We start from the raw sequence: 26,307 nt of genomic DNA, 5'->3' as shown, positions 1-26,307 counted from the left end.
CCTGTTCCAACATTTTCTTCGGTTTTACGTTCACCATCCCTAGGGGGTATGCCTCCACCATCCGGTTTTTTTGGTAAACTATCTCTTTTGGCATGGATGGAAAGCTAGTTTGTACTCATCAGTTCCGGTAGCGCTCGTCACAAGTGTCATTTCCATCTATTACTATCTAAAAATAATTAAATCAATGTTCACCAGGAAGAGTGCCCGAGGAGCGATACACCCCTAAATTCTAGACAAAATTCATTAGTTTCTCTATCAATTTCGATTTCGAAAAATTCTCTTGAAATAGCTATGATCATTCGTGCGCTAGCATCAACCCTATCGGGTATATTCATAGATCCTATTATCGAGATCACACGGAATACCTTCTTTTAGACCCACTTCAAATTATAGTACGAAACCTCCTTTTCTTTCTTTTCTCTCTTCTTTTCCCTCTTTCTTTGTTCTTCTTTTTTTCCTCAAATGAATTAAAAGCTGTTTCAGCTATCCCAACTAGTTCATCTGTGCAATTTACGAAGTAGTTCTATCTTCTTCGGTAATTGATCCTGGCATTCTCATATTTAGCTTGTCTTCTTGCACCCAGAATCACTTGCTGGGAAAATGATCCCTCGTCTATTCCGGAGAAGATAGAAGTATTTCCGCGCAGTGCATAGTTGAAGTTGCGCAATAACAACCCACGCCGTTACATCCAGCCGAGTATTTAGGCGAAGGGGGAATACCCCCCCTTTTTTTGTCTATTCATATGGCATCATTTTCTCAATATTGGTGAAAAGACTTGCCTGTGAGACAAGCGCGGGCTTGTCAGGTCATGAGAAAAAGAAGCCTCTGTACGAGGAAGGAATCAAACATTGAGAGATGATTGATTGCGGATGGGACTAGATTTGAACCCTTGGCCATAGTCAGTATGAACTGGAACCTTACCACTACCCGGGGAATCGATGAATAATTAAAAGGTTTGTGGATTTCGTTTCAATCTTAGTGGAATCTCCCAGTTAGCAGTTATTAAATCCAGCAAAAAAGGAAAAAAAATCCGGTTTAGGAGTTGACAGGACTAGAGAGATATTTGAGCAATTGAATCGGTTCACAGAACTCCCTCACATTCCTTTGCTTCGAAACGAGGGTAGGCACATCAGACACAAAATTGAGTGATGCGTAATACGGACGAAGGTTCGAATCCTCGCAAGGCGTCCGAAACAAAAGTCGTCTTGCATTTCCGGAATAAGTCTCCCGACCCCTTGCTTTCCACCAAGAGAAAGCAAAACGAACCCAGGCGGGAAAGTTTTATTTGGTCAATCTCCTTGCCCCTCCGAACTAAGTGGCGACGAAACCGATCTTCGTATCGAGATGCGGGTGGGTCCTGCTGCTTCGGTGTCCCCCGAAGCTAAATCTATCAAAAGAAAAGGAAATCCTTGAGAAATTTAATATTCCCTAGTACCAATCCGTAAAAATGGAATGTAAATCCTGGGATTGTTGACTACTAAGAGTCTCTTATCATTCTATGGAGTTTCCATAGATAGGTAAAGTCGTAAGTCCCACCTTTTCTATTTTCCCCTCTCCAAACCAAGGGTGGGGCGGCAAAGAAGATATTGGGTCTCGCCCCAATGCGGTACTCAAAGAATAGTCTTACGGGATAGAGAAAAAGGAGGGATAGGAAGTGGCGGCTTAGACTGATACACGGACGTGATTCGTCTCTTTAAAAAAAAAAAAGATTCGAATGTGAATAAGATGGACCAAAAATCCTAGTATTTCCCCAAACAGGCAAGGGATGGGATTTTGAAAACCCATTCTTTCCCTGTTTCCAAAGGACTCAAAATCCTTTAAATGAGACTCAAAATCCCATTCCTAAATCGACCGAGTATCTGGTTAGACACCCTTAACCAGATACTCGAAGTTTCCGCCATCCTTTTTCTTTTTTATAAGAAATGGTTTCATTAATTCCTTAAGCAGTAGGTAAATAAGATGCTCCATCTCCAATCGAAATGGAGCTATGTTGGATTCGGCTTATTCTCCACGCCGACTACTCCCGAGAGAAAATGTAAGGTACCAACCCAAACCCAGGCAAGATGGGAGGGAGATTTCCTGCGAGGATGAAGGGTTGCGGGCGAGGAGGGATTCGAACCCCCGACACCGTGGTTCGTAGCCACGTGCTCTAATCCCCTGAGCTACAAGCCCTGCCTCTACTGGATCCGCTCCGGGATCCACTTGGATCGGACTACAATTAAATTGTTTCCCCCGCCCCCCCCCCCCCATCCCACCTATCCCGTCGGGAGAGCCGCGTAAGCTCAGGACTCTCTTTCATTGGATTGTTTTTCCCTCATCGAGTCGATAAGGAGTCGAGAGATGTGCTAGATCGCTAAATGTAGTTCCGCATATCATGGAGACAAATCCCGCGAGAACAAAGGGCATCCCACTTTTTTGTTTTTCTATTTTATCCTGGCGTCAAGCTATTTTTCTGCAAGGCCCCCCCTGCAGTATTGTTACCGCCGTAGAGTTTCACCACCTAGTTCGAGATGGATCGGTGTGGTTCCTCTACGCTTGGGACACCAGGATATCAATCTCTGACAGTGGAGGGGATACGCATAGATTAGGGAATAACTCACTAGTTCGAGTCTACGAATCCAGTCCGGAAGGACGACACGCCAGAGAGGAGAGGGGAGGGTGCACCTCCCGAACAATCTCTTTCTTGGACTCCTTCTCCGTCCATCCTTTGGATGGAGAAGCAGTACGAAATCTCATTTCAGACCCCTAAGCTAAGGGGAAGTAGTTTTGAGACTGATGTTGTCACACAATCAAATGATAGGGATGGCATTGCCTGATCGATTTGATCAAGTTCTACAGAAACAAAGTTCAAACCTCTCGGTTTGTTAGGATGCCTCAGCTGCATACATTATTGCACTTCCACTTAGCACCTATCGTAGTGAGAAATGGCTCGTCTTACCGCGACCTTACCTCAGGTTCTCGAATCGGAGACTTTTGTTGCGTTTCACGGGGTTGTCGTTGCCTCGGCTTTTTCCGCTCCGCGCCCAAAGCCTCCCAAGGAAGTACGACTAGGAGAGCACTCATCCTGAGGTGGGCTTCCTACTTAGATGCTTTCAGCAGTTATCCGCTCCGCACTTGGCTACCCAGCATTTGCCGCGGGCACGACAACTGGCACACCAGAGGTGCGTCCTTCCCGGTCCTCTCGTACTAGGGAAAGGTCCCCTCAATGCTCTAGCGCCCGCACTAGATATGGACCGAACTGTCTAACGACGTTCTGAACCCAGCTCACGTACCGCTTTAATGGGCGAACAGCCCAACCCTTGGGACGTACTACCGCCCCTGGTGGCGAAGAGCCGACATCGAGGTGCCAAACCTTCCCGTCGATGTGAACTCTTGGGGAAGATCAGCCTGTTATCCCTAGAGTAACTTTTATCCATTGAGCAACGGCCCTTCCACTTGGAACCGTCGGATCACTAAGGCCGACTATCGTCCCTGCTCGACTGGTGGGTCTCGCAATCAAGCTCCCTTCTGCCTTTGCACTCGTAGGCTGATTTCCGTCCAGCCTGAGGAAACCTTTGAGCGCCTCTGTTACTCTTTGGGAGGCCTACGCCCCATAGAATTCTTGACACAAGGTTAGAATTCTAGTTCTTCTAGAGTGGTATCTCACTAATGGCTCAGGCCCCTCCGGAAAGGAGCCCTCTTTGCCTTCCACCTAAGCTGCGCAAGAAGAGCCCGAATCCAATCCCAGGGAACAGTGAAGCTTCATAGGGTCTTTTTGTCCAGGTGCACGTAGTCCGCATCTTCACAGACATGTCTATTTCACCGAGTCTTTCTCCGAGACAGCGCCCAGATCGTTACGCCTTTCGTGCGGTCGAAACTTACCCGACAAGGAATTTCGCTACCTTAGGACCGTTATAGTTACGTCCGCCGTTCACCGGGGCTTTGGTTGCCGGCTTACCCGTCATCAGGTCACCAACTTCCTTAACCTTCCGGCACTGGGCAGGCGTCAGCCCCCATACATGGTCTTACGACTTTGCGGAGACCTGTGTTTTTGGTAAACAGCCACCTGGGCCTGGTCGCTGCGACCTCCCGTGTGAGGAGGCACCCCTTCTCCCGAAGTTACGGGGCCATTTTGCCAAGTTCCTTAGAGAAAGTTGTCTCGCGCCCCTAGGTTTTCTCTACCTACCCACATCCTCCACCCCTTCTTCAAAAATATCCTTCTCTTTTTTCTTGATTGGTCCAACTTTTAGCTTTCTTCCTTCTCTCTTTCCCTGCCCTTGGCCCTTTATTTCATATAGACCTACAACTGCCTAGACGTTACACAGCTTTTCATCGGCTGATCGTCTTCCACCTTGTTGGTTTTTCCTTCTTTCTACTTGGGTTGATCCAATTTCCTATTCAGTTCCTCAAGCAAGAGCTACATGAACACATCCAAGTGTAACTAGCATGCTAGAACAAGAGACTTGACCGATATTTCAGTGTGCTTCTTCTCTTAGGGGATCCATCCAAAGAGAAGGGATCACTTCAATGGTCAAGGGCAAGAACCTTCACAACATAACCACTCAAAGTGAACATAGTTTTTTCTTTGAAAAATTGTCTTCATCTCTGAAAACCTCAATTTCAGTGTTGCAAACATTTGATGTCTGTTGAGACAAAATCAAGAACATCAACTTTGCCACATGCCATTTTGGCCTTGATATAACTTTCTCTCTTGAACGCACACTCGTGAACACTTTTTTTAGCCAAATCTGTGTACATCTTGATGGTTTTGAGCAATCACAAAAAACACATGCACACCCAGAGGTGAAGAACTAGGAATTACTTTTGCTAGGGTGAGTGTGAAGCAGTCTTCATGGTAGCCAAGAAGGGACCCTCGACTTTTACAAACAGTTGCTTTTGAGTAAAAGGGTGAAACACCATCCTAACATGTTCCGATACACCGCAGAAGATGTTTAAGCCTCCAACCCCTTGCCCAGGTATGTCTTCTCAAATGATGGCCATATCACTTATAAACATTTGAAGCTGAACTGCTCTCCATCTAAGCACGATGAATGCAAGACCGGAAAACATCTAATTCAACCTTCCCATTCAAAAAGTGAATCCTGTCCTTGTCCTCCAACATAATCAGAACCATGGTTCGTGCCATCAACTTCCTTTTAAGCAAAATGAACCACCTTGACACTTTGATCTTCAATGCAGCGACTTCTTTACACACTATGTCCGCTATGTATCATAGCCTTGCAGACGGCACCTGCGATGGCCATCATGAGAAACCATCGCACACACCTAGCACTGCATAAATTGTATGAATGACCAATTACTCCTGATTGTCTTCTTTCTCTATCATTATGAGATTGCCCTTTTGCACTAGGTCAGCTGGAAAGGGAACCTGACAAGAAAGTATGTGTTGCTTTAACCGTGGGATGTTCGGTTGTGCACTCCGGCACCTATGACATCGAAGTTCCATCTTCAAAAGGGAATTCTCATCACCAGTGGGCTTCACTCTTCCTGTGTCTCTAAGCTCGTCTATCACTCCCTTTGAATCACGAAAAAAGCTAGTCGTGAAAGAATTCCAATGCTTTTTGTTCTTCAAAGCAGGCGAATCGAAATCCTGGCTGATTACATGCATATGTAGCTGTCTCATTGATGGCTCCTGTTAAAAAAACAAATCTATTTTTCTGTCAAAACTCTCTCTCTCTCTCTCTCTCTCTCTCTCTCTCTCTCTCTCTCTCTCTCTCTCTCTCGTGCTGCTGCTGCTGCCTGGTTCGCGCTCCCATGCTGATCCTGGCCCGTCATGCTGCTGCCCCACGCCATCCCTGAAACACCCCCCCCCATCTTGCCCACAGGCCTCGCAGGCCCTGCTGGTCTGCTCTTGTGACAGCGCGCCCCACCCCCAAGCCTGCCCCCCCCCCCCCCCCCCCCCCCCCGCTCCTTATTGCGCCAGCCACACCCACCCCTCCCCCTGCCGGCCAGCCAGCCCATCCCGGCCCCCAGCCCCTCCCCCCCCCCCCCCCCCCCCCCCCTGACCTGTCACGCCAGCACACCTGCAGAAGATTTTCGATTTTCAATTTTCAATCTTCAGTTTTCAGAATCTTTTCACCTGCAGAATTTCAGACCTGGAAACCAGAAAATTCAGACCTGCAGAAATCAGAATCAGACCTGCAGGAATCAGGGGGGAAAATTTCCAAATTTTCAAAATTTACAGAAAATTCAGGAAAACAGCAAGCAAATTACAGATTGCAGAAAGAATTTGAAATTGCAAAAATTAGCAGAATTCTGAAATTGCAGAAGTCTTGATATTTATCTGTGGTTTTTTGTAGTCTATATGCACATATGAGGGTGTCCATGTATGCATAACTGAGGATAGCTACGTATGCGTAATCAGAGGACAACTTTATATACATAACTCGAATACAAATGGAGGTCATAGCTTCACCAGCTTGCAAGCCCCATACAAAGGCAACCTTCATGCGTACAAACAAGCAGATAACACAAATGGCAAGGGAGATGAAAGAATGGAAAGCAAATACGGAAGGATGGTGGAAAGAGAAGGCCAACCTACTTCAAATGTTCCTCAACGAGGGCACGCAATGGAAGATGGAGAAAGAAGACCTGCAAGCAGAGCTACAAGCACTTAAGGCAGATTCACAAGCACTCAAAGAAGAGGTCTCAGCCCTCAAGCGAGAGCTGATTGATAGAACAAGCGGTGGACTAGAGGAAGGGGAATTCCAGCCCTCGGTGATAAGAGGAAATCAAGGTCATCAAGGAGCAGGTACGGATGATCAAAGAGGAGAAACAGAATGTGGTAAAAACATCTTCATGGATGGATGTGATCACGAAGACACAGAAGAAGGCGGATGAGGCCGACAAATGGATAGAAGTCGCTAAGAAAGGGAAAGGGAAAGAAATCACATCTGTCCCCACTCCTACAATCATCACCATGACTCTAGAAGAAGAGCAGCGAAGGAAAACTAGATCTTTGCACATACGAGTAACCGGTCTAAAAGACCGAGATGATGTGGAAAGGGAAGCAAAGAACTTCTCCACATGATAGGTAGTGAGGCTACTCATACAAAGGCATGGAGGGTAGGGAAGAAGACACAAGGAAATGGGGAGACTTCAAAGAAGAGAGCTTTAATCATGCGTTTTTCATCCATGGAGGCAAAGAAGGACGTCTTGAAGAGGCGTCCTACACTAAAGAAAACAGGCATATTCCTTGGAGATGACCTCACTCTCACACAGCTTGCGCATATAAGAGAGGTACTGCCAGAGATTCAAGCGGCAAGGGAGAAGTGAAAGACGGCCTTCTACAGAGATGGTCGGGTGGTGATTGTAGAGCGGCGCTCCACATGACGGTGTGAGACCTATGGGACCACACTCAAAGTTGCCACCTCGAATTGTAATGGATCTATGCGCCTTGATGTGGGTGCTTTTGAGGATAGTTTTACAAGAAGAGACATCGTCTTCTACTCTGAGACACATCAGGCCCCTGGGCAGTCTATGCCTCACATTAGTGGATAAATTGGGAGATAGCAAGGTGGTACCAAACGTATTGTACGTGGCATATATGTACGTATTGTACGTTGTTCCGTACTAGAAAAAAAATTATGTACGTAAAAATACATATTCTTGTAAAAACAACTCAATTTACCAAACTTTCTAGGACATTTCTGATAAAAAGCAAGAGAGGGCAACAACTTTTAGAGACATTTAAAGACATGTTTTACAAGACAACCACATACTGTGTAACTACTGCAAGAGACTTTGAAGTTTAGACGACATTGATGATTGAACAGACATATCAAAGCTCAAATGAGAACTGGTTTGGTCACCCAGAAGTCAGCAAAAATACATCAAAAACCCTCAGCCACGCTTATTCAATCTGTACCATACGAATCGTACAATACGTCCGTACGGTATGGAATGGATCCATACGTACGTTTTGATCCTACCTTGGGAGATAGCTTGTAGAAAGGAGACACGTTCAGAGCACAGAGGGCGGGGCTCAGGAGGAGTGGCAGTGTTATTCAGGGAGGAGTTGCAGTCATTGATACATATAGCCCGCAGGGATGAGCAAGCTAGATACATGTGGGTGAGATTGAGAGCAGAGACAGGCAGATATCTTTACATCGCTATTTGCTACTTCCCCCCGAGTACGTCAGTATATGCACCACCCAGAGGACAATACCCCTTTTCTATTTTGGATGATGACATATGGGAGTTCTCTAGCGACGGTGACATCATCATTCTAGGGGACTTCAATGCTAGGACTGCTGAAACCGGCCCGTAGGGCGGTAGGTGTTGGCTTTCACCCGAAATTCTTTACTTTAGACACACACACACAGAGCACTTTGCAAAGAGAACCTGCGACGAGAGTTAACACTTGAATACACACGGCTCCGAAGCTAGAATGCCCCTAGCAATGCAGACAACCTGTACGCCCCAAAATTGGTGCCTTTTTCGGTATTTCTTTATTCTTTGAGAGTATAAATTACAAAGTAGAGTCCTGAGAATCCTTTACATGTATCCCACTAGATACTACCTGACTTGGCCAAATTTCGACAACATAACAACCCCAAAACTTGCACAAAACCAATTCCCCTGCTAGAACTCACTCCTACTGGCATATACCCTCTGATTCCAGCCCAAAAACAGTAAATTCAGCTCACTGTATTTACTGGTTTTTGCCCTGTTTTCAGCCCCAAACAGTCCCCTAGCTATCCTCTGCCAATGGGGCACAATTCCCAAAGGTTCTGGCGTCCGTATGGCTGAAAAACAGTCAATTTTCTGCGCATTCACAGAGCTGAATTTGCACCTGGACGGTGAGGTTATGACCCTCACCGGTGCCTGCTTTGGAGTAGCAGCTAGCTACCCCTGTTCCTGCTCAAGGAGGCTCTTGCCTCAGCACAAAAGCATGAACCCACACAGAAGAGCAGAATTTGCACCTGGACGGTGAGGTTATGACCCTCACCGGTGCCTGCTTTGGAGTAGCAGCTAGCTACCCCTGTTCCTGCTCAAGGAGGCTCTTGCCTCAGCACAAAAGTATGAACCCACACAGCTGTACATCAGTCAAATGAAGAGCCCTCTTGTGGGGCATCACATAACTGCACGTGGGGGACAGAGAGAGCAGTGTGTAGTGTGCAGGGCATCACTCCTAGCACCACACTGTATATGGGAGGGAAAGAAAGCACTCCATAGCTCTTAACCTGTGACCGACTGCATAATGAAGCCTCCCCTCTCTTAAATTTCAGCGCCAACTTTTCTAGATGGGGCAAGTTCATGAAATTCTACCACTTGGCGCATTTACAAGCATTTTCTCATTTCGAGTTTGCCGCCTAAAAATCTCCCGACTGGTTGCTCAATTGATTTCGCTGCAGAGTTGTAAAATGTTCCCCTAGTCATACCAAAGGTAATGACGCGAACACATTTCACGGCCCAAAATAGCAGTTCTCTAAATTTTAGGAAATGATTCCATTGGGCTCTCAGTGGTCATCTGACCATCTATCCTCATTAGGACCGCATCCAAAAGTGCAATGTGGCCCAACTTTGTCGGATACTTTCAGTTGGTAGTCCCACCTTGACTTTATGCCTTTCTTGAGTTCACTTCCTAGTATCCACCAACTTGCTAAGTGCGACGGGGGGACCTACATGATCTTGCTCTGAACCTAGACATCCTCTTACTATACGAATTTCAGTGCCGATCACTACCCATCTGTGGGTGAAACTACCGTTCACATTGGCCATACAATGTCCAAACGTTTGCTACTTCAACAAGAGGGTCTCAAAAATAAAACAAAACCCATTGGAAAGAAACCAACAACTAAAGTTAGCAATTGCCACGTCCTCGTGACATAGTTAACAGCTGCCACGTCCTCGTGACATACCCCCCTCTTGAAATCGCAAACGTCCTCGATTGCATACCATAAATACACGCCACTGATGATCTTGTCCTATTAACACTCTTTTATCATCGCATGTGTCCGCAAGAAAGGTCGTAACACATAGATACAAATGACTTAATGAGACCTTCATACTTTTATCATCTCCATCTATTACACTAAATTCATATGTACATTTGATGTGCTAGCTCTATCATTACCCCTCCTTTGCACACGTTGGGTTGGGGCATAAGTAGGTTGTAACCCAAAGGCTTCAAGGTAAAGCTGCAATACTTTGGTGACTCTGACAGTTCATGCTCTTCCATCCACTTTGCATCCATAGGTGGATAGTTCTTGAACTTCACCAAATAGCGTCTTGCAACTTGTCCTTTAACTTTTCTGTCCTTATGTGCCAAAACTTGCTCAGGTACCAAGATCTCATCAAGTTCTTCAACTTCTAGCCGATCCTCATCTGGCATATCTTCTGGCACATCACCCACGAAGGGTCGTAGAAGACTCACGTGAAACGCATTATGAATCTTCCCACATCAGGCAATTTCAGCCTGTAAGCCACATCGTTGATCCTGTCAAGCACTTGAAAAGGCCCATAGTAACGCATACTGAGCTTAGGAAACAGCCGTTCCTTGCCCTTCATTTTCTTTAGCCTTGCCTTTTCGAACCTTAACAGAACCCAATCACCAAGTGATAACAGCAATTCACAACGGTGACAATCAGCAGCCTTTTTCTGTTTTGCCTGAGTCTTCTCCAAGGCAACTTTAATTTTCTTGTACATTTCATCCATGTTCTCAACATATCGATCTACCTCAAAGATCTTGTCCTTTGTATGCAAAATGGGAGGAACTTTTTGCCGCCTTCAACAATCTCAAAAGGTGCTTTGCCAGTAGACGAATGCACCGTATTATTCTACGCATATTCAAGCATAGGCAAATACTGTTCCCACTTGCCCTTATTATCCGACACGTAGCATTTCAGCACATCTAAGACAAAGCCTCTTCTGACTGTCCATCAGTTTGTGGATGAAACGAAGATGAGAACTTGAGCGTAGTGCCCATGTTCTCAAACGATCCTCTCCAGAACAAACTGGTCAAGCGAGGATCACCATCACTGATAATCGATTGTGGCATACCATGGTACTTAAACACATTGTACATGAACAAGTGTGCCATCTCATCAGATTTTATCTTCTTCCTGACAGGGATAAAATGGGTCTGCTTGCTGAACCTGCAGATAATGTCCATATACCATCATTCCCTGTTGGCGTTCTTGGAAGATCAAAGATAAAGTCCATAGCAATGCTTTCCCATGGCTTATCCGGAATCGGCAGTGGTTGTAACAACCCTGGTGCCTTTTGCCTGTCAAACTTGACCTTTTGGCAAACTATACATGCTCGCACAAAGGTATCCACGTCTCTCCTCAATGTAGGCCAATAGAAGAATGTCTCTACTGCTTTAACTGTTGCATCAATGCCACGATGCCCTGCATACGGTGGGACACGACTCTCTTCCGTGACCTTATGTCGCAGTGGCCTAGTGATACAAAGTTTGCCATGCATCATCATAAAACCATCTCTGAGGAGGTAGTGCTCATGATGTTGCCCCTCTTGTGACTATTCAAATATCCTTGCAAAATCTTCATCAACAGTATATTGTTCCTTCATGTCATCTAATTCATGATGATAAGGAATTGACACAGCTGAAATTTGTGGCTTTCTTGATAACGCATCAGCCACAACATTCTTCTTGCCTTCCACATGCATAATCTCGAAGTGGAACATGGAAAGAATGTTTGCCCATCGCATATGCTTTTCGGAAAACTTTGACTGTGTCAAAGAACTATCGCAAGGTCTGATGGTCTGTTTGGACAACAAAATCAGCACCTAAGAGGTAGTGCTTCCAACTAGAAAGCGCATGAATCCCGGCCAAGAGCTCTTTCTCATAGACTTGCATAGTCCTCTCTGGCCCTTGAAAAATTCGGCTTTCATAAGCTACTACCCGTCCATCTTGCATTAGCACTGCTCCGATGCTACTGCTACACGCGTCACACTGGACCACAAATGACTTCCTGAGATCTGGCAAAACAATTACTGAATCTGAAGTCAACTTTTCCTTTAAGAGACTAAAAGCTGAAATATCTTTTTGGGTCCATCTGAAAGTGACGTCTTTCTTTTGCAATGCGTGAAGAGGCGATGCTATCTCTACAAAATTTCTGATAAACCTTCTATAGTAGGAACACAATCCCAAGAAGCTTCTGACATCGTGCACAATCTTCAAGTTTTGACCATGTCTTAATAGCTTCGACCTTTGCGGGATCCATTCCAACACCATCCTTTGAGACTATGTGGCCAAGAAAGTGGATCTCTTCCAAGAAGAATTCACTTTTCTTAGGATTGATAAGTAGCCTGTGACTGCGCAGCTCTTCGAACACAATGATCAAGTGACGCCTATGCTCCTCTTTATTCTTCCAATACACTATCATGTCATCGAAGAACGTCCAACAAACTGTTGATGCGAGCGGAAAATCCGGTCCATCATTCTGTTGAACGTGACAGGAGCATTCGTTAGACCAAACGGCATCACTAGAAACTCATAAAGACCAAATGTCGTTCTAAACGCAGTCTTGTGCACATCCTCTCGCCTTATACGAATCTGATGGGACCCACTCTTACGGTCTATCCTGCTAAAAATTGCAGCACCCTCTAAACGATCGAGAATGTCATCAATTCGAGGAATAGGAAACCTATTCTTGATGGTATTCTTATTCAACGCACGGTAATCAATACACATGCGCCATGAGCCATCCTTCTTCTGCACTAGGAGCACTGGGGAGCAAAAGGGGAAAGAACTAGGCTGAATCAGCCCCTTCTCTAATAACTCCTCAATCTGGCCCATAATCTCTTTCTGTTGCGCCGCACTAACCCTGTGGGGAGGTCTATTTGGTGGGCTGCACCCTGGCACCAAATCTATCCGATGGTCCTTACGTCTCTCTGGCGGCAATTGCGACGGTAATGAATCAAAAAAACGGTCACTAAACTTTTGCAAAAATGCTGACCTTTCTTTATCTAACACAGATAAATTTGATTGACCACTATCTGAGACATCACGTGCAAAAATCAAGTACACAGAAAGATGATTCTTTATTACAAAAGTGATAGCAAAAGCCGATACAATAGGGATTGACTCTCCTTTTAGCTTTACATCCAAGATGTGAGTTTTGCCCCTATGCTGTACAGTGATCTTTTTGTTGTAGGCATCCAAGACTCCATGCACTCGGAACATCCACAGGATTCCCAACAAGGCATCACATCCTTCTAGCGGCATGATGTAGAACTCTTCTGTGTCCACATACGATTGAATATGCAGACGCACCTTTCCAATGATGGGAGTAACACACACTGAGTGGCCAAGACATGACAACCCTGCCTCTGCTGTGTATCCCATCTCTTCGGCTCTGATGCCCATCTTCATAGCTAACTCTCTAGTGAGATAAAGTTGGCTTTGGCACCTGGATCAAAGAAGATGAGTGTCGTCTGATCCCTAACTTTACCCCATGCCCTGCATAACTCATTGGCATCTGTACTGGCCTGTCACCCACCATGTCTGGCACCAAACCTGCCGTGGGTCTAGGCTTCTTGCCTTTCTGGTCTTCTTTATCCTCTGAGTCAGCTGGTCTTTTCCTTTGTGGACAATTGGTAGCAAAGTGACCAGGCTGCTCGCATATAAAGCATTTGTTTTCAGCCATTAGGACCTTTTTTTCCTTGAGCAACTTGCGCACAAAAGGCTTCCTTTTCTGTTTCTTTGCCTGCGCTCCAGAAGTCCCCGCTGAATCCTTGTCTTTGGTGGCGTTTTCCGACCCCTGTGACGCATCAGGAGCCGTTTTCACAAAGGGCTTCTTCACTGAATTTTTCTTTTGCTGCCCTCCTTTCTCGTTGCTTGGAAACCCACTGTCCTCTCCTTTCAACAAGGCAAGACCAGTGTTCGCAACTTCCATCAGCTGAGTGAGGGTAGCCACTCTGTTCTTTGTACAGTAATCGCGAAGCCCTTTAAGCAGCCCACAACAGTACTTCTCTATCTACTCTGTCAATGGCACAAATCTGTAGGAGGTCACTGAGAGTAACGCTTTACAAAACCTCCTATTGTACTCCAGCAAGCTCTTGCATGAAGCTGAAGTAAGCTGGTGCCAATCTGTCATGACGTCAGCTTCAAATTCATTTGACAGCCAAGAAGATGCAAACATTTGCTTGAAGTAAACCCAAGTGGCGGGTGTGTGCCCTTGCATTAACAATGTCGTCCACCATGTAAGCGCATTGTCCTTTAAGAAAGTGGCAACTTTCCCGACTTTCGAGGCCTCTGTAAAATTTCTTCCTGCATAAGCTGTATCAAAGTGCTGGAGGAAAGTGAAAGCCTTTGTCTTATCCTTGAAGCCACTGAAGGTACTGAACTTTACAGCTGCACCACCTTCTTTGTAAGCTTTTGGCTTCTCCAGTGCCCCCAAGTTGTCATAAGGAATGGTCTGCAACATGGGCACTGTAGTAGGCATGATCGGCACATCTTGGCTATTCACATTTTGCGTCAGAGGTGCGATATCTGGCTGCTGTCCAGAAAAAACAGCCATGCCAAAATGACCTTGTGGCACCCCAAACTGGCCGTGGATGGTCTGAAAACCCTGCTGCATGCCGATACTACCATACATGGGGTTTGGCATGATGCCTTGCATACCCCCAAACACTGTTCCTGGCATGTACGGCTGATTTCCAGGCGCATAACCAGCCATACTTTGGAACACTGATCCACCCCCGAAATACCCAGGATGTACCGTGGGTGGTGGAAAAACTGGGGGCATAGCCTGGTATCCAGTTCCCTGTCCATTCAAGACAGCATGCTCGCTCTGAAAGGTGGCGGGCTGAATTGGCATAACCTATGGAATAGGCGTTCTAGCCACCTGTTCAAGGACGGGAGGAACCTGTTTTGGAGCCACTGACTCCGCAACATGCGAGTGTTCCGTATCCTCTTGAGCCACATGAAGTACGTGGGCTTGAGCTTCCACAAGCTCCGTACGTGGCGTAGGTTGCCTATTTTGATGTTGCAGTGGTGGCACTTGCAAGGACTCCATAAACCTTGGATTCTACACCACGTGCGAAAAGACATTCACCGCGGCAACTAGCTGAGTCCTGAACGCATCATCCTCAAGTTGCCCAGTCATAAAGCCCTGTACTATTGGAGGGACATTCACGTTGACAAGAAGTACAGACTGACGTGGCCGTGAGCTCTCGCCAATCTCGAAAACCGTAGGGATTTCCTGTCTGTCCTTTGAAGAGGAAAGCCCTGTACTATTGGAGGGACATTCACGTTGACAAGAAGTACAGACTGACGTGGCCGTGAGCTCTCGCCAATCTCGAAAACCGTAGGGATTTCCTGTCTGTCCTTTGAAGAGGAACCCTCTTCCATAATGCCCTTCCCCTTTCGGCCATAGTGTAATCCCATGTTCCATGTCTTTACACAAAACAACCGAGGCTCACTCTTTGAGAAAAAGTGATTGATGTCCCGGCAACGGAACCATGAAACCGGCCCGTAGGGCGGTAGGCGTTGGCTTTCACCCGAAAGTCTTTACTTTAAACACACACACAGAGCACTTTGCAAAGAGAACCTGCAACGGGAGTTAACACTTGAATACACACATGGCTCGGAAGTTAGCATGCCCCGAGCAGACGCCGACAACCTGTAGACCCCAAAATTGGCGCCTCTTTCGGTATTTCTTTATTCTTTGCGAGGGTAAATTACGAAGTGGAGTCCTGGGAATCCTTTACCTATATCCCACTAGATACTACCTGATTTGGCCAAATTTTGGCAGCATAACAACCCCAAAACTTGCACGAAACCAATTCCCCTGCTAGAACTCACTTCTACTGGCGTATACCCTTTGATTCCAGCCCAAAAACAGTAAATTCAACTCGCTGGATTTACTGGTTTTTGCCCTGTTTTCAGCCCCATACAGTCCCCTAGTTGTCCTCTGCCAGTGGGGCACGATTCCCAAAGGTTATGGCGTCCGTATGGCTGAAAAACAGTCAATTTTCTGCGCATACACAGTGCTGAATTTGCACCTGGACGGTGAGGTTATGACCCTCACCGGTGCCTGCTTTGGAGTAGCAACTAGCTACCCCTGTTCCTGCTCAAGGAGGCTCTTGCCTCAACACAAAACCATGAACCCACACAGCTTCAATCAAATGAAGAGCCCTCTTGTGGGGCATCACATAATTGCATGTAGGGGACAGAGAGAGCAGTGTGTAGTGTGCAAGGCATCACTCCTAGCACCACATTGTACATGGGAGGGAAAGAAAGCACTCCATAGCTCTTAAACCTGTGACCGACTGCATAATGAAGCCTCCCCTCTCTTAAATTTCAGCGCCAACTTTTCTGGATGGGGCAAGTTCATGAAATTCTGCCACTTGGCGCATTTACAAGCATTTTCCCGTTTCGGGTTTGCCGCCTAAAAATCTCCCGACTGGTTGCTTTGACTTCGCGGCAAAGTTGTAAAATGTTCCCCTAGTCATACCGAAGGTAATGACGCGAACACATTTCGCAGCCCAAAATAGCAATTCCCTAAATTTTAGGAAATGATTCCGTTGGGCTCCCAGTGGTTTTCTGACCATCTATCCTCATTGGAACTGCATCCAAAAGTGCAATGTGGCCCAACTATCGGATACTTTCAGTTGGTAGTCCCACCTTGACTTTATGCCTTTATTGAGTTCACTTCCCAGTATCCACCAACTTGCTAAGTGCGACGGGGGGACCTACATGATCTTGCTCTGAGCCTAGACATCCTCTTACTATACGAATTCCAGAGCCGACCACTACCCATCTGCGGGTGAAACTACCGTTCACATTGGCCATACAATGTCCGACCGTTTGCTACTTCAAAAAGAGGGTCTTAAAAATAAAACGAAACCCATTGGAAAGAAACTCCTGGTGACTCGTGACATAGTTAACAGCTACCACGTCCTCGTGACAACTGCCCATCATCAGACAGTATCTTATGAGAAAGCTAGATGTTGCAAAGACGGGCCTATCCAGACTATAGTTTCAGGAACCTCGGACGAAGCTCTGGCTCTTTGACACTTTAGTGGCTTCTACATTGCTCTATGGAGCTGAGATATGGGGACCTTCATTGAATCATCACGGGAGGACAGGTCGCATTGATGGATGGGGAGACATGGAGAAGCCTCCGGTCTCTATGATCTCGCAGTTCATTAGAGCCAAGGCTTCAATACCACGTGCCATTATCCGAGCAGAGCTAGCTACCCCCCCACTGGTGGTTGAGGCACTCACCAGATATGTCTCGTTCATACACCGCATGTGGGAACTTCCCAGAGACAGATATGTTCGCCTTGCACTTGAGTCCTCTTGACAATTAGCCATGCAGGGAGATACAGCATGCTGGTATGGAGAGATGACATCATGGTTTCAGGTGCATGGGTTCAGCATAGACAGATTGCCCCCCTTCCAGTACTCGCTAGATGCACCCTCTCTGACTCTTACACAGTCCGAGATCACCAAGCTCATCCGCAAGGACTTGACTCAGCTAGACACCAGGAGGACATGGATACAGCCAGTACATGAGTTGGGCACAAAGATGGCTTTCTACAGAGAGCATCTTCTCCAGCTTACAGAGGACGGTTTTGTGTACATGTCTCATGGGATACGATGTGCTATTGTCTAGATACGCACATCTTCACACCAGCTGCGGATCGAGACTGGGAGATACAACGGAGTACCAACAGAGGCCAGGACATGCCCCATGTGACATGGAGCCTGAGACAGAGTTGCACTACACATGCCACTGCCCCGTCTACTACGAGATACGAGGCCGCTTCCACTACTTGTTCAGAGAAGGATTTGGACCACTCTCCAGAGTCATGCGGTACGAGGATCAGAGATGCCTGGGTTTGTTTTTGCTCGAGCTACGCATGCCGTAGACACAGAGAGAGCCTGACGAGAGGACAGGCTAGGTAGTCTCAGAGACAGATCACAAACTTCTTTAGAGCAGACACTGGACACCTGGAGGCGCTACCACCACAGTAGAGTTTATCGCCTTACACCAGAGACACACTGATCGATCGAGTGACCGAGATGGGGAGATCTAGACACCCACGACTACGGAGGACTACACAGCATCAATGGAGGAGCATCAAAGGATCTTGATCACTTTGGCTCGACACGCACGACGCCCGGTCAGACTACGGACCATGGAGGAGATTGATGAGATCCGCCAGCGACCGATGTTGGATCTCTTGTGATCTCTCTTGTGATTTAGCTATCCCAGCTAGTTGCTTAGTTCACACCTAGCAGTTTAGGATTCCATAGCATAGTATTTTCATTTTGTCATTTCCTTACTTTTGTTACTCTGACTTTGTATCAGATCAACCACATTGTAACTTTCTGGTCTCATAGGTCACTTTGGCCTTTTGAAGACGTCAATATAGCATTTCAACATTTCATCTCTCTCTCTCTCTCTCTCTCTCTCTCTCTCTCTCTCTCTCTCTCTCACACACACACACACACACACACACACACACACATGGGTCTCTCACTGTTTTTAGGGTTTCGCCACTTCTTCTTCACTGTTTTTAGGGTTTCGAAATTGCCTTTAGGCTGTTTTTAGGGTTTTCTCACTATTTTTTACTGTTTTTAGGGTTTTGAAACTGTTTTTTTGCTTTTATTTAGGGTTTTGCCACTGTTTTTTGCTGTTTTTTAGGGTTTCAAATCTGTGTTTTGCTGTTTTTTAAGGTTTCACAAGCGTTCTTGCTGTTTTTTAGGGTTTCTTACATTTTTTGTTGTCTTAGACTCTCTTCTTCTTCTCTCTCTCTCTCTCTCTCTCTCTCTCTCAATCATGGGAAGCGTCGAAGAAGTGCCAACGGCTTCCCCACGTGTAAGAAGACGCATCCCTCGCTGGCCGTCCACAAAGCCTCTTTCATGCGAACAAGAAAAAGGATGTCGGCAATAGAGAAGGAAATGAGAGAATGGAGAAACGAAGTTGAAGAGTGGAGGAAGAAGAGGAGCGCTATTCTTCAAAGATGGACCAAAGAAAGAGATGGCATGTGTAGGAGGATCGCTTCGCTCAAGGGGGAAGTGGTCATCCAAGATTCCATCATCCGAAATCTACAAGCAAAAAGTGGGTAGCTCATAGAAGGCGAAATTCAGCCATCCATGATGAAAGAATTGAATACCACAATCTCGGATTGCTTCCCGATGCCTTGTGCGACGGAAGAAACGAGCTTACTTGGCCCATATGGAGCGAGAGTTGTACCAGTTGTTCTTGAGTAGAGACTAAGGAGAGGCATGGCGATTCTTTCATGAGCACTCCCCTCCCCCAGTGATTACTTCTCCTAATGTGTGGGTGTAACAAACTGCTGACGTGTCAAAGCCCTGAAGAATGGAGTCAACTTGCAGATGTCGGCTGAGGGGCCTAAACCCTAAGAAGAACAAGTAACAGAAGAAGAAGTCCTACCAACTTATGGGGACCCCATTCGATGGGGCCCCAAGTGACAAAGGATTAATATAAAGCAAGACCTCTGCACACACACAGAGAAATTGATGACGTGGCAGATTTCTCAAAATTACGATGGCATGATGACGTGGCAAGCTGTACGGATTTTCGCGTTTTGCGCTGGCTGATGACGTGGCAGCTATACGGATTTCCGTGATTTACGTTGGCAGCTTTTTGGCATTACTTTTGCACCAGATGCTTTTGAGTTAAAAGGCTTTTCATGAAAATCTGCTTTTCAGGCCAAGGGCCTTTAATTATGAGGTTAGGGCTCATTCTCTGGCATGCTTCCTGGAGAAGGTGCAGAGTCTGGAGTACCGGCTTGTACTGTGTTGATGCAATATAAAGAAATACCGAAACGGGCGCCAAGGTTTGGGGCCAATACTCTCTGGGGTGGAATTCCGCCACTCCGTGTCACGTGTCGTCTCTCTCTTTCAGTTCAGTTGTTATTAAAGTGCTAAAAGTCTGTTCAGTCTGTTCTTTTCTATTGACACGTGGTGCCCTGCCTTGTGACAATGGGGCTAGTATGCCTCATCGTTATATACGGTTCTTGGACACGACCCCCTTCCAGATCCTACAAAGCCATGTCCACCTATCAGCACCTTCTTTACAACTGAGATGGTAAAAGAGAGCCATTGACAGGATGAGGACCAGCAGGGCATATGATCATGATAGTCTAGTAGCAGAGCACTTTACACATGCTAGAGATATGTTGGTAGAGATTCTTGCAGTGTTGTTCAATCGTGCCATGTGTGAGGGGTTACCTGAGACTTGGAGATTGTCTACAATTGTGCCTATCTTCAATGCAGATGATCCTACAGAGCCTGGGAATTACCGCACTATTATGGTTGGGCACACATTGGCACGGTTGTATGCATCCATTCTTGAGCAGCAGTTGAGTAATTGGGCAGAGGGTGAGGGTGTACGAGCAAAGGGCCAGGCCGGTTTCAAGACTCTTGATCATATTCTGACACTCAGAGCCATCATTGAGGAGGGCATGTCACATGGGAGACGGATTTATTGTAGCTTTGTGGATTTCCGCAAAGCATTTGACATGGTATCGAGAGCTCGATTGATGCACAGACTGCAGGAGATGGGGGTGCCTATAGTGTTGATTTGGGGGATTATGGCTCCATACAAATCAGTGATGGGACATATACGCACTCCGGAGGGGATATCTGATTTAGTTCGCTCCACCATTGGGGTGAAACAGGGTTGCCCATTGTCTCCTACTCTATTTGGTATGTATGTTAATGAGGTGTCTGATTACATTGACAGAGAGGGTGATAGAGGTCCCTAGCTGGCAGGGACGTGGATCCCATTGTTGTTATATGCTGATGATATTGTGTTGATCTCTGACTAACCAGAGGGTATGCAACGACAGTTGGATGCATTACACAAATTTGCAGAGGATGGTGGATTGTCTGTAAACCTTGGTAAAACCAAGGTTATGGTGTTTAACACCACACCACAGTGGATCAGGAGACACGCACCGACTTTCACATATGGTCAAGAGATTGTAGAGTATACAGATGCATACACTTACCTTGGGGTTGTCTTCACTAGGCCGAGGTTTTCTTTGGGAAGAGCAGTAGAGACTAGACTGACTAGAGCTTTTGCGGCCTTGGGAGGCTTGGAGAGGATGTGTTCGCAGGTTCAGTTCCAGGAACCTCGGACAAAGTTATGGCTCTTTGATACCTTAGTAGCCTCAGCTATGTTGTATGGGGTGCAGACATGGGGACCTTCTGTAGGCCAGGATGGTTGGAGACGTATGGAGAGGCCCTTGGTATCTATGATCTCTCAACTGATCAAAGCCAAGGCCTCCGTACCCCACGCTATCATTCGAGGAGAGCTAGCTGCCCCTCCTATGGAGATTGAGGCGCTTACCAGATCAGTCTCCTTTGTGCATAGCTTGTGGGATACTACTAGAGACAGATATGCTAGACTGGCCCTTGAGTCTTCCAAACAGTTAGCTCTTCAGGGGGGCAGTTCATGCTGGTATGCACAGATAACATCATGGTTTCAGACGCATGGTTTCACCATGGACAAGCTGCCCCCTTTTCAGTACTCTCTTCAGGCACCCTCGATGTCTCTTACATGGGTGGAGATTACTAGACTCATTCGTCAGGACCTGATCCAGCTGGATGCCAAGAGGACATGGATAGAGCCGCCACAGGAGTTGGACACGAAGATGGCTTTCTACAGAGAGCATCTTCTCCACCTCACAGGAGATGGGATTGTGATTCGACCAAGCTACATGGACACACATATGTTTCATGGTTTGCGGTGTGCCATTGGTCAGATACGCACATCCTCACATCAGCTGGTGATTGAGACTAGTAGATTTAGAGGGATACCAGCAGCAGACATCAGGATATGCCGCTTATGCCAGTTAGAGCCAGAGACAGAGCTACATTACATATGTCATTGCACAGTGTACTATGAGATACGGGGCCGTTTCCATTGCTTATTCAAAGAGGGTTTCGGTCCTTTCTCTAGGGTCATGAGTTATGAGGATCAGAGATGTCTTGGGCTATATCTACTTGAGTTACACAGATATAGGGACACTTTACTGGGGAGAGATAGAGAGAAACAGTCCCAGAGACAGATTACAGATTTCTTTTCACTAGATATGGGACAGCCAAAGGAGCAGTCATCATTGCAGAGCTCGGCCCACACTCATTTGGCCACTACCGGCACTCTCATCGACCGAGCACTAGAGCTACGGAGATCCGATGGCCACGATTGACGAGAGGGGCTACACAGCATCGACGGAGACTACAGCAGAGGATTCGAGCCATACTCTCTCGATATCCAGAGTGCAGATGAGGATGGATTCTAGTAGTAGTATCTAGTTCTTTTGTACCCAGACATGGTATTAGATTCACCATTTTGTAACACATTGGTCTCATAGGTCATTTTGGCCTTTTGAAGACGTTAATATAACATTTCATTTCATTTCATTCCCCCCCCCCCCAAATCCTTGAGCAGCAGTTGAGTAGATGGGCAGAGAGAGAGGGTGTACGGGCAGCAGGATAGGCGGGTTTCAAGAGAGGTTGCTCTACTCTTGATCATATTCTGATACTCAGAACCATTATTCAGGAGAGGAGATCATGAGCGAGACGGCTCTATTGTTGCTTTGTGGACTTCAACAAAGCCTTCGATACAGTGCCCAGAGCTAGATTGATGCGCAGATTGCAAGAGAGGGGGGTTCCAAAAGAGTTGATTTGGGGGATCATGGCTCTATACAAGTCAGTAATGGGGCATGTACGCACTCCAGAGGGGATTTTTGATTTGGTTCACTCCACTATTGGGGTGAAACAGGGTTGCCCGCTATCTCCTACACTATTTGGCATGTATGTGGATGAGGTTGCTGACTACATTGAGAGGGATGGTGATAGAGGAGCACAGTTGGCAGGGACATGGATCCCACTACTGTTATATGCTTAGATATTGTGCCAATTTCCAACTCCCCGGAGGGGATGCAACGTCATTTAAATGCTTTGTACACATTTGCCCACAATAGTGGATTGTCTGTTAACCTAGGGAAAACCAAGGTTATGGTGTTTAACACCACACCACAGTGGGTCATGAAGGTCAGCACGTACTTTTACATACGGCCAGGAGACGGTGGAGTATACAGATGCATACACCTATCTTGGGGTAGTCTTCAGTGGACCGGCATTTATCCTATAGGAAACGATGTGCTACTGGTCAGATGCGCACATCATCGCATCAACCAGCAGAAGCCAGGATATGCCAGTTATGTCATATAGAGCCAGAGACAGAGTTACAACATGTCACGACGCAATGACATGGCTGCCCTGTACACACACACACACACACACACACACACCCGGGAAAGCAGGCAGTCCCGAAATTCTGCATTGCTGACGTGTCATGCAGCATACGGACACCTCCGCAGATTGTGGCGCAAAACGCGGAGCTTGTACAGAATGATGACATGGCAGCAACGTACAGACGGTAGCTTTTGGGGCTGTTTTCATTCTACGCAATTTAGCAAGAGAAAAAGAGCTTTAGTTTTGCTTTATTTGCCAAGCAATGGCTTGAGAAAGAAATTGCTTTATTTTTATGAAGCTTTTGATTTTCAGCTTTTGGGGCTCTGCTTTTAGCATCCCTTGTAAACCTTTATAAGTGTGGTTTGGGCTCTCACTTCTCAGAGCATCTGGACGCAGAGTCTGAGAATGAGACCACTCCCTTGTACTTTGAGTTGCAGATTAATACAAAAAGAAATACCGAAAGGGGCACCACTCTTTGGGGCCAATATCTCTAGGCACGAAACTCCGCCGGGCCGTGTCGAATCAATTGTAACTGTGAACTATTTTGAAGTGAATTCCTATCGTGTCGCTATAGAATCTTGACTTAAGTGTCCAAGTCTGTTACACATCACATTTGTCATTGTTCGGTATACTACGAGATACGAGGCCGCTTTCACTGTCTATTCAGAGAGGGCTTTGGATCGTTGGCTAGAGTCATGAGATATCAGGATCAGAGATGCCTCGGGTTGTTTTTGCTAAAGCTACGCAGACACAGGGAAAGTCTCTTGAGGAGACCAGGTGACTTCTTTAAAGCAGGGACTCAGCAGCCGGATGAGCATGCTTCGTAGCAGACTTCAGATCCCACTTCTACCAGAGGTATATTAGTGGCTCTGTATATAAGTGGACAAAGCCACTAAGCTCGAGAGAGCTAGACGCCCACGTCTACGGGGGCGACCACGACGTCGACGGAGGCTCCACCAAAGAGTCAGGACTATTCTAGCACGGACACCCAGTACGATAATCTACAAAGGCGGACATTGACGAAGCTCTTCAGCGACCGATGCAATACTTTCTCAGACAACGCCCGATGCCGGGCATCCTCGGGTATGGATGATGATGATGATGATTTTCAGGCTGACGATTTGAGTCTTTTAATTTTACTCTTTCACTTAACTTCATTTTATTTTTGTACCCAGACATTGGATTAGATCCACAAGCAGTTTGGTCTCATAGGTCATTTTGGCCTTCTGAAGACGTTTAATATAACACTTCATTTCATTTCATTCTCTCTCTCCCTTTCTTGGTGTTTAGTCCTACAACTCAGTGGGTAAAAGCATCAGCGCCAATGTTTCTGTACGGGCATGAGGAGATAGAGTATGTGAACTCTTATACTTACGCAGGACTGGTTATCAGTGGACCCATCTTCTCTATAAAAGGAGCACCCGTTGCAAGACTCCAAAGGGGCTATGCAGCACTAGGAGGTGTGGAGAGGATGGGTTCCCAGATACAATTCCAGGAGCCTCGTACTAAGCTGTGGCTGTTAGACACCTTGGTTACATCAACAACATTATATGGAATATAGATATGGGGCCCTAGCATAGGGCGCATGCATGATGATTGGCCACCGATGGAAAGACCTTAAGTCTCCATGATATCCAGGATGATCAGGTGCAAGGCATCAGCGCCACATGAGATCATTAAGGAAGAACTAGGGACTGCACCGATTGTAGTGGAGGCTCTCACCAAAACTGGGTCCTTCATTCATAGTCTATGGGAGCTCCCTCGCCATTGATATGCACAACTAGCTCTTGAATCCTCATGACGATTGGTTGGCAATGGTGACAACCTATAGCTCCAACTGGTATGTGCAAATATTATCCTGGTTCCGACTCATGGCTTTAGCATGGACAAGCTACCCCCCTTTCAATACTCTCTAGACGCACCATCTCTTGCTCTGAGCCACTCTGAGATTACCAAGGTCATCAGGCAGGATTTCACTCAATTGGATACCAAGATGACATGGCTTGCACCCTTTGAAGGAGTTGGGGACAACGATAGCCTTCTATCAAGAGCACTTTCTTTATACTTCGGAGGATGGCTTCATCGTGTGACTGAGATACATGGATACCCATCTCTCACATGCTTTGAGAAGTACCATTGGTCAGATACGCACCTCATCACATAAGCTAGAGATAGAGACTAGAAGATATAGAGGTACACCTCAAGAGATGTGGATATGTCATATATGTCAGCAAGAGCCTGAGACAAAGGAGCAATACGTATGCCGTTGGCTTGCTTATTATGAGATCCGAGGATGATTTCACTCTCTCTTTAAAGAGGGGTTTGGACCACTTTTTTGGATCATGGACCACACCCGAGATGCTTGGGGCTATTGATACACTGGTTCAGAGAGACGCTCTTGAGGAGCATAAAGTCAAGAGAGAGCTTAGGGATTTCTTTACAAGCACCCCTCAGGATGGTGATAAGTGGCAATACCATATACACCCTCGATAAGGAATATTGCTCAACTGAGCAGTCCACCTTGGTGGTTCGAGACCCTCGAGGCCTCAGAGACCTATGAATAGGCAGAGTGCACACATGAGGATACAGGGTATCATCGCTCAACACCTGGTGAGACCTCCCCGGCTTTTCACCATGAAGGAGATTGATGCTATGCTGAAGCGATCTGTGCGAAAGCTCATGGGATGACTCGTCATTTTTGCACGTCCTTCTCATTGCCATACCCCCATTCTACATTTTGTAGCATGAAATTGTTTTAGAATCTAGGATTATGCTTCATGTCAGATCATGGTATCACATCTAATACGGTGTCAGGAGTTTTTTGGAAGAAGTGATTGTGCATATGTACATACACATGCATGGTGCATCGAATAAAGGATTGCCCATTTTCCATAGCCAAGTGGTTACGTGGGGCCCACATGTGTACAACTAGGACAGGGTGGACATAGTGCATCGATTTTCACTATTACCAGTACCAGTGTGTTTTTCTATAATAATGAGGAGTTGGTAGCGCGTAAAACTTCTCGAGGAAGCTATCCGCGGGCCAACGGCATGAGGTAAGCAGGTGCGTCAGATGGCATCTAGTGGCGTCA

At 46.4% G+C, this 26,307-nt stretch overlaps 1 protein-coding gene, 1 non-coding gene and 1 pseudogene across 4 annotated transcripts in view; all 3 read right to left on the bottom strand.

Annotated features, from left to right (window-relative positions):
• Positions 1-2,098: 2,098 nt before the first annotated feature.
• TRNAR-ACG (transfer RNA arginine (anticodon ACG)) lies at positions 2,099-2,172 on the bottom strand. Its single transcript has one exon. It is a non-coding gene; the product is annotated as a tRNA-Arg (tRNA).
• Positions 2,173-3,045: 873 nt separating this feature from the next.
• On the bottom strand, positions 3,046-4,141 carry LOC147439616 (25S ribosomal RNA; annotated as a pseudogene).
• Positions 4,142-4,541: 400 nt separating this feature from the next.
• The window catches only part of APTX (APRATAXIN-like protein), a 98,732-nt gene continuing 76,966 nt past the window's right edge, over positions 4,542-26,307 (bottom strand). For all 3 annotated transcript variants that reach the window (XM_086485432.1, XM_086485430.1, XM_086485431.1), the window contains one exon: positions 4,542-5,632. In XM_086485432.1, the coding sequence (XP_086341558.1) occupies positions 5,297-5,632 (336 nt within the window). In that variant the 3' untranslated portion in view covers positions 4,542-5,296. The remainder of the gene's footprint in view (positions 5,633-26,307) is intronic.

This window comes from Adiantum capillus-veneris, chromosome 16, assembly GCF_014529385.1.
Source record: "Adiantum capillus-veneris isolate H3 chromosome 16, ASM1452938v2, whole genome shotgun sequence".
Classification (NCBI taxonomy): Eukaryota; Viridiplantae; Streptophyta; class Polypodiopsida; order Polypodiales; family Pteridaceae; genus Adiantum; species Adiantum capillus-veneris.
This window is presented reverse-complemented; position numbering and strand designations above follow the sequence as displayed.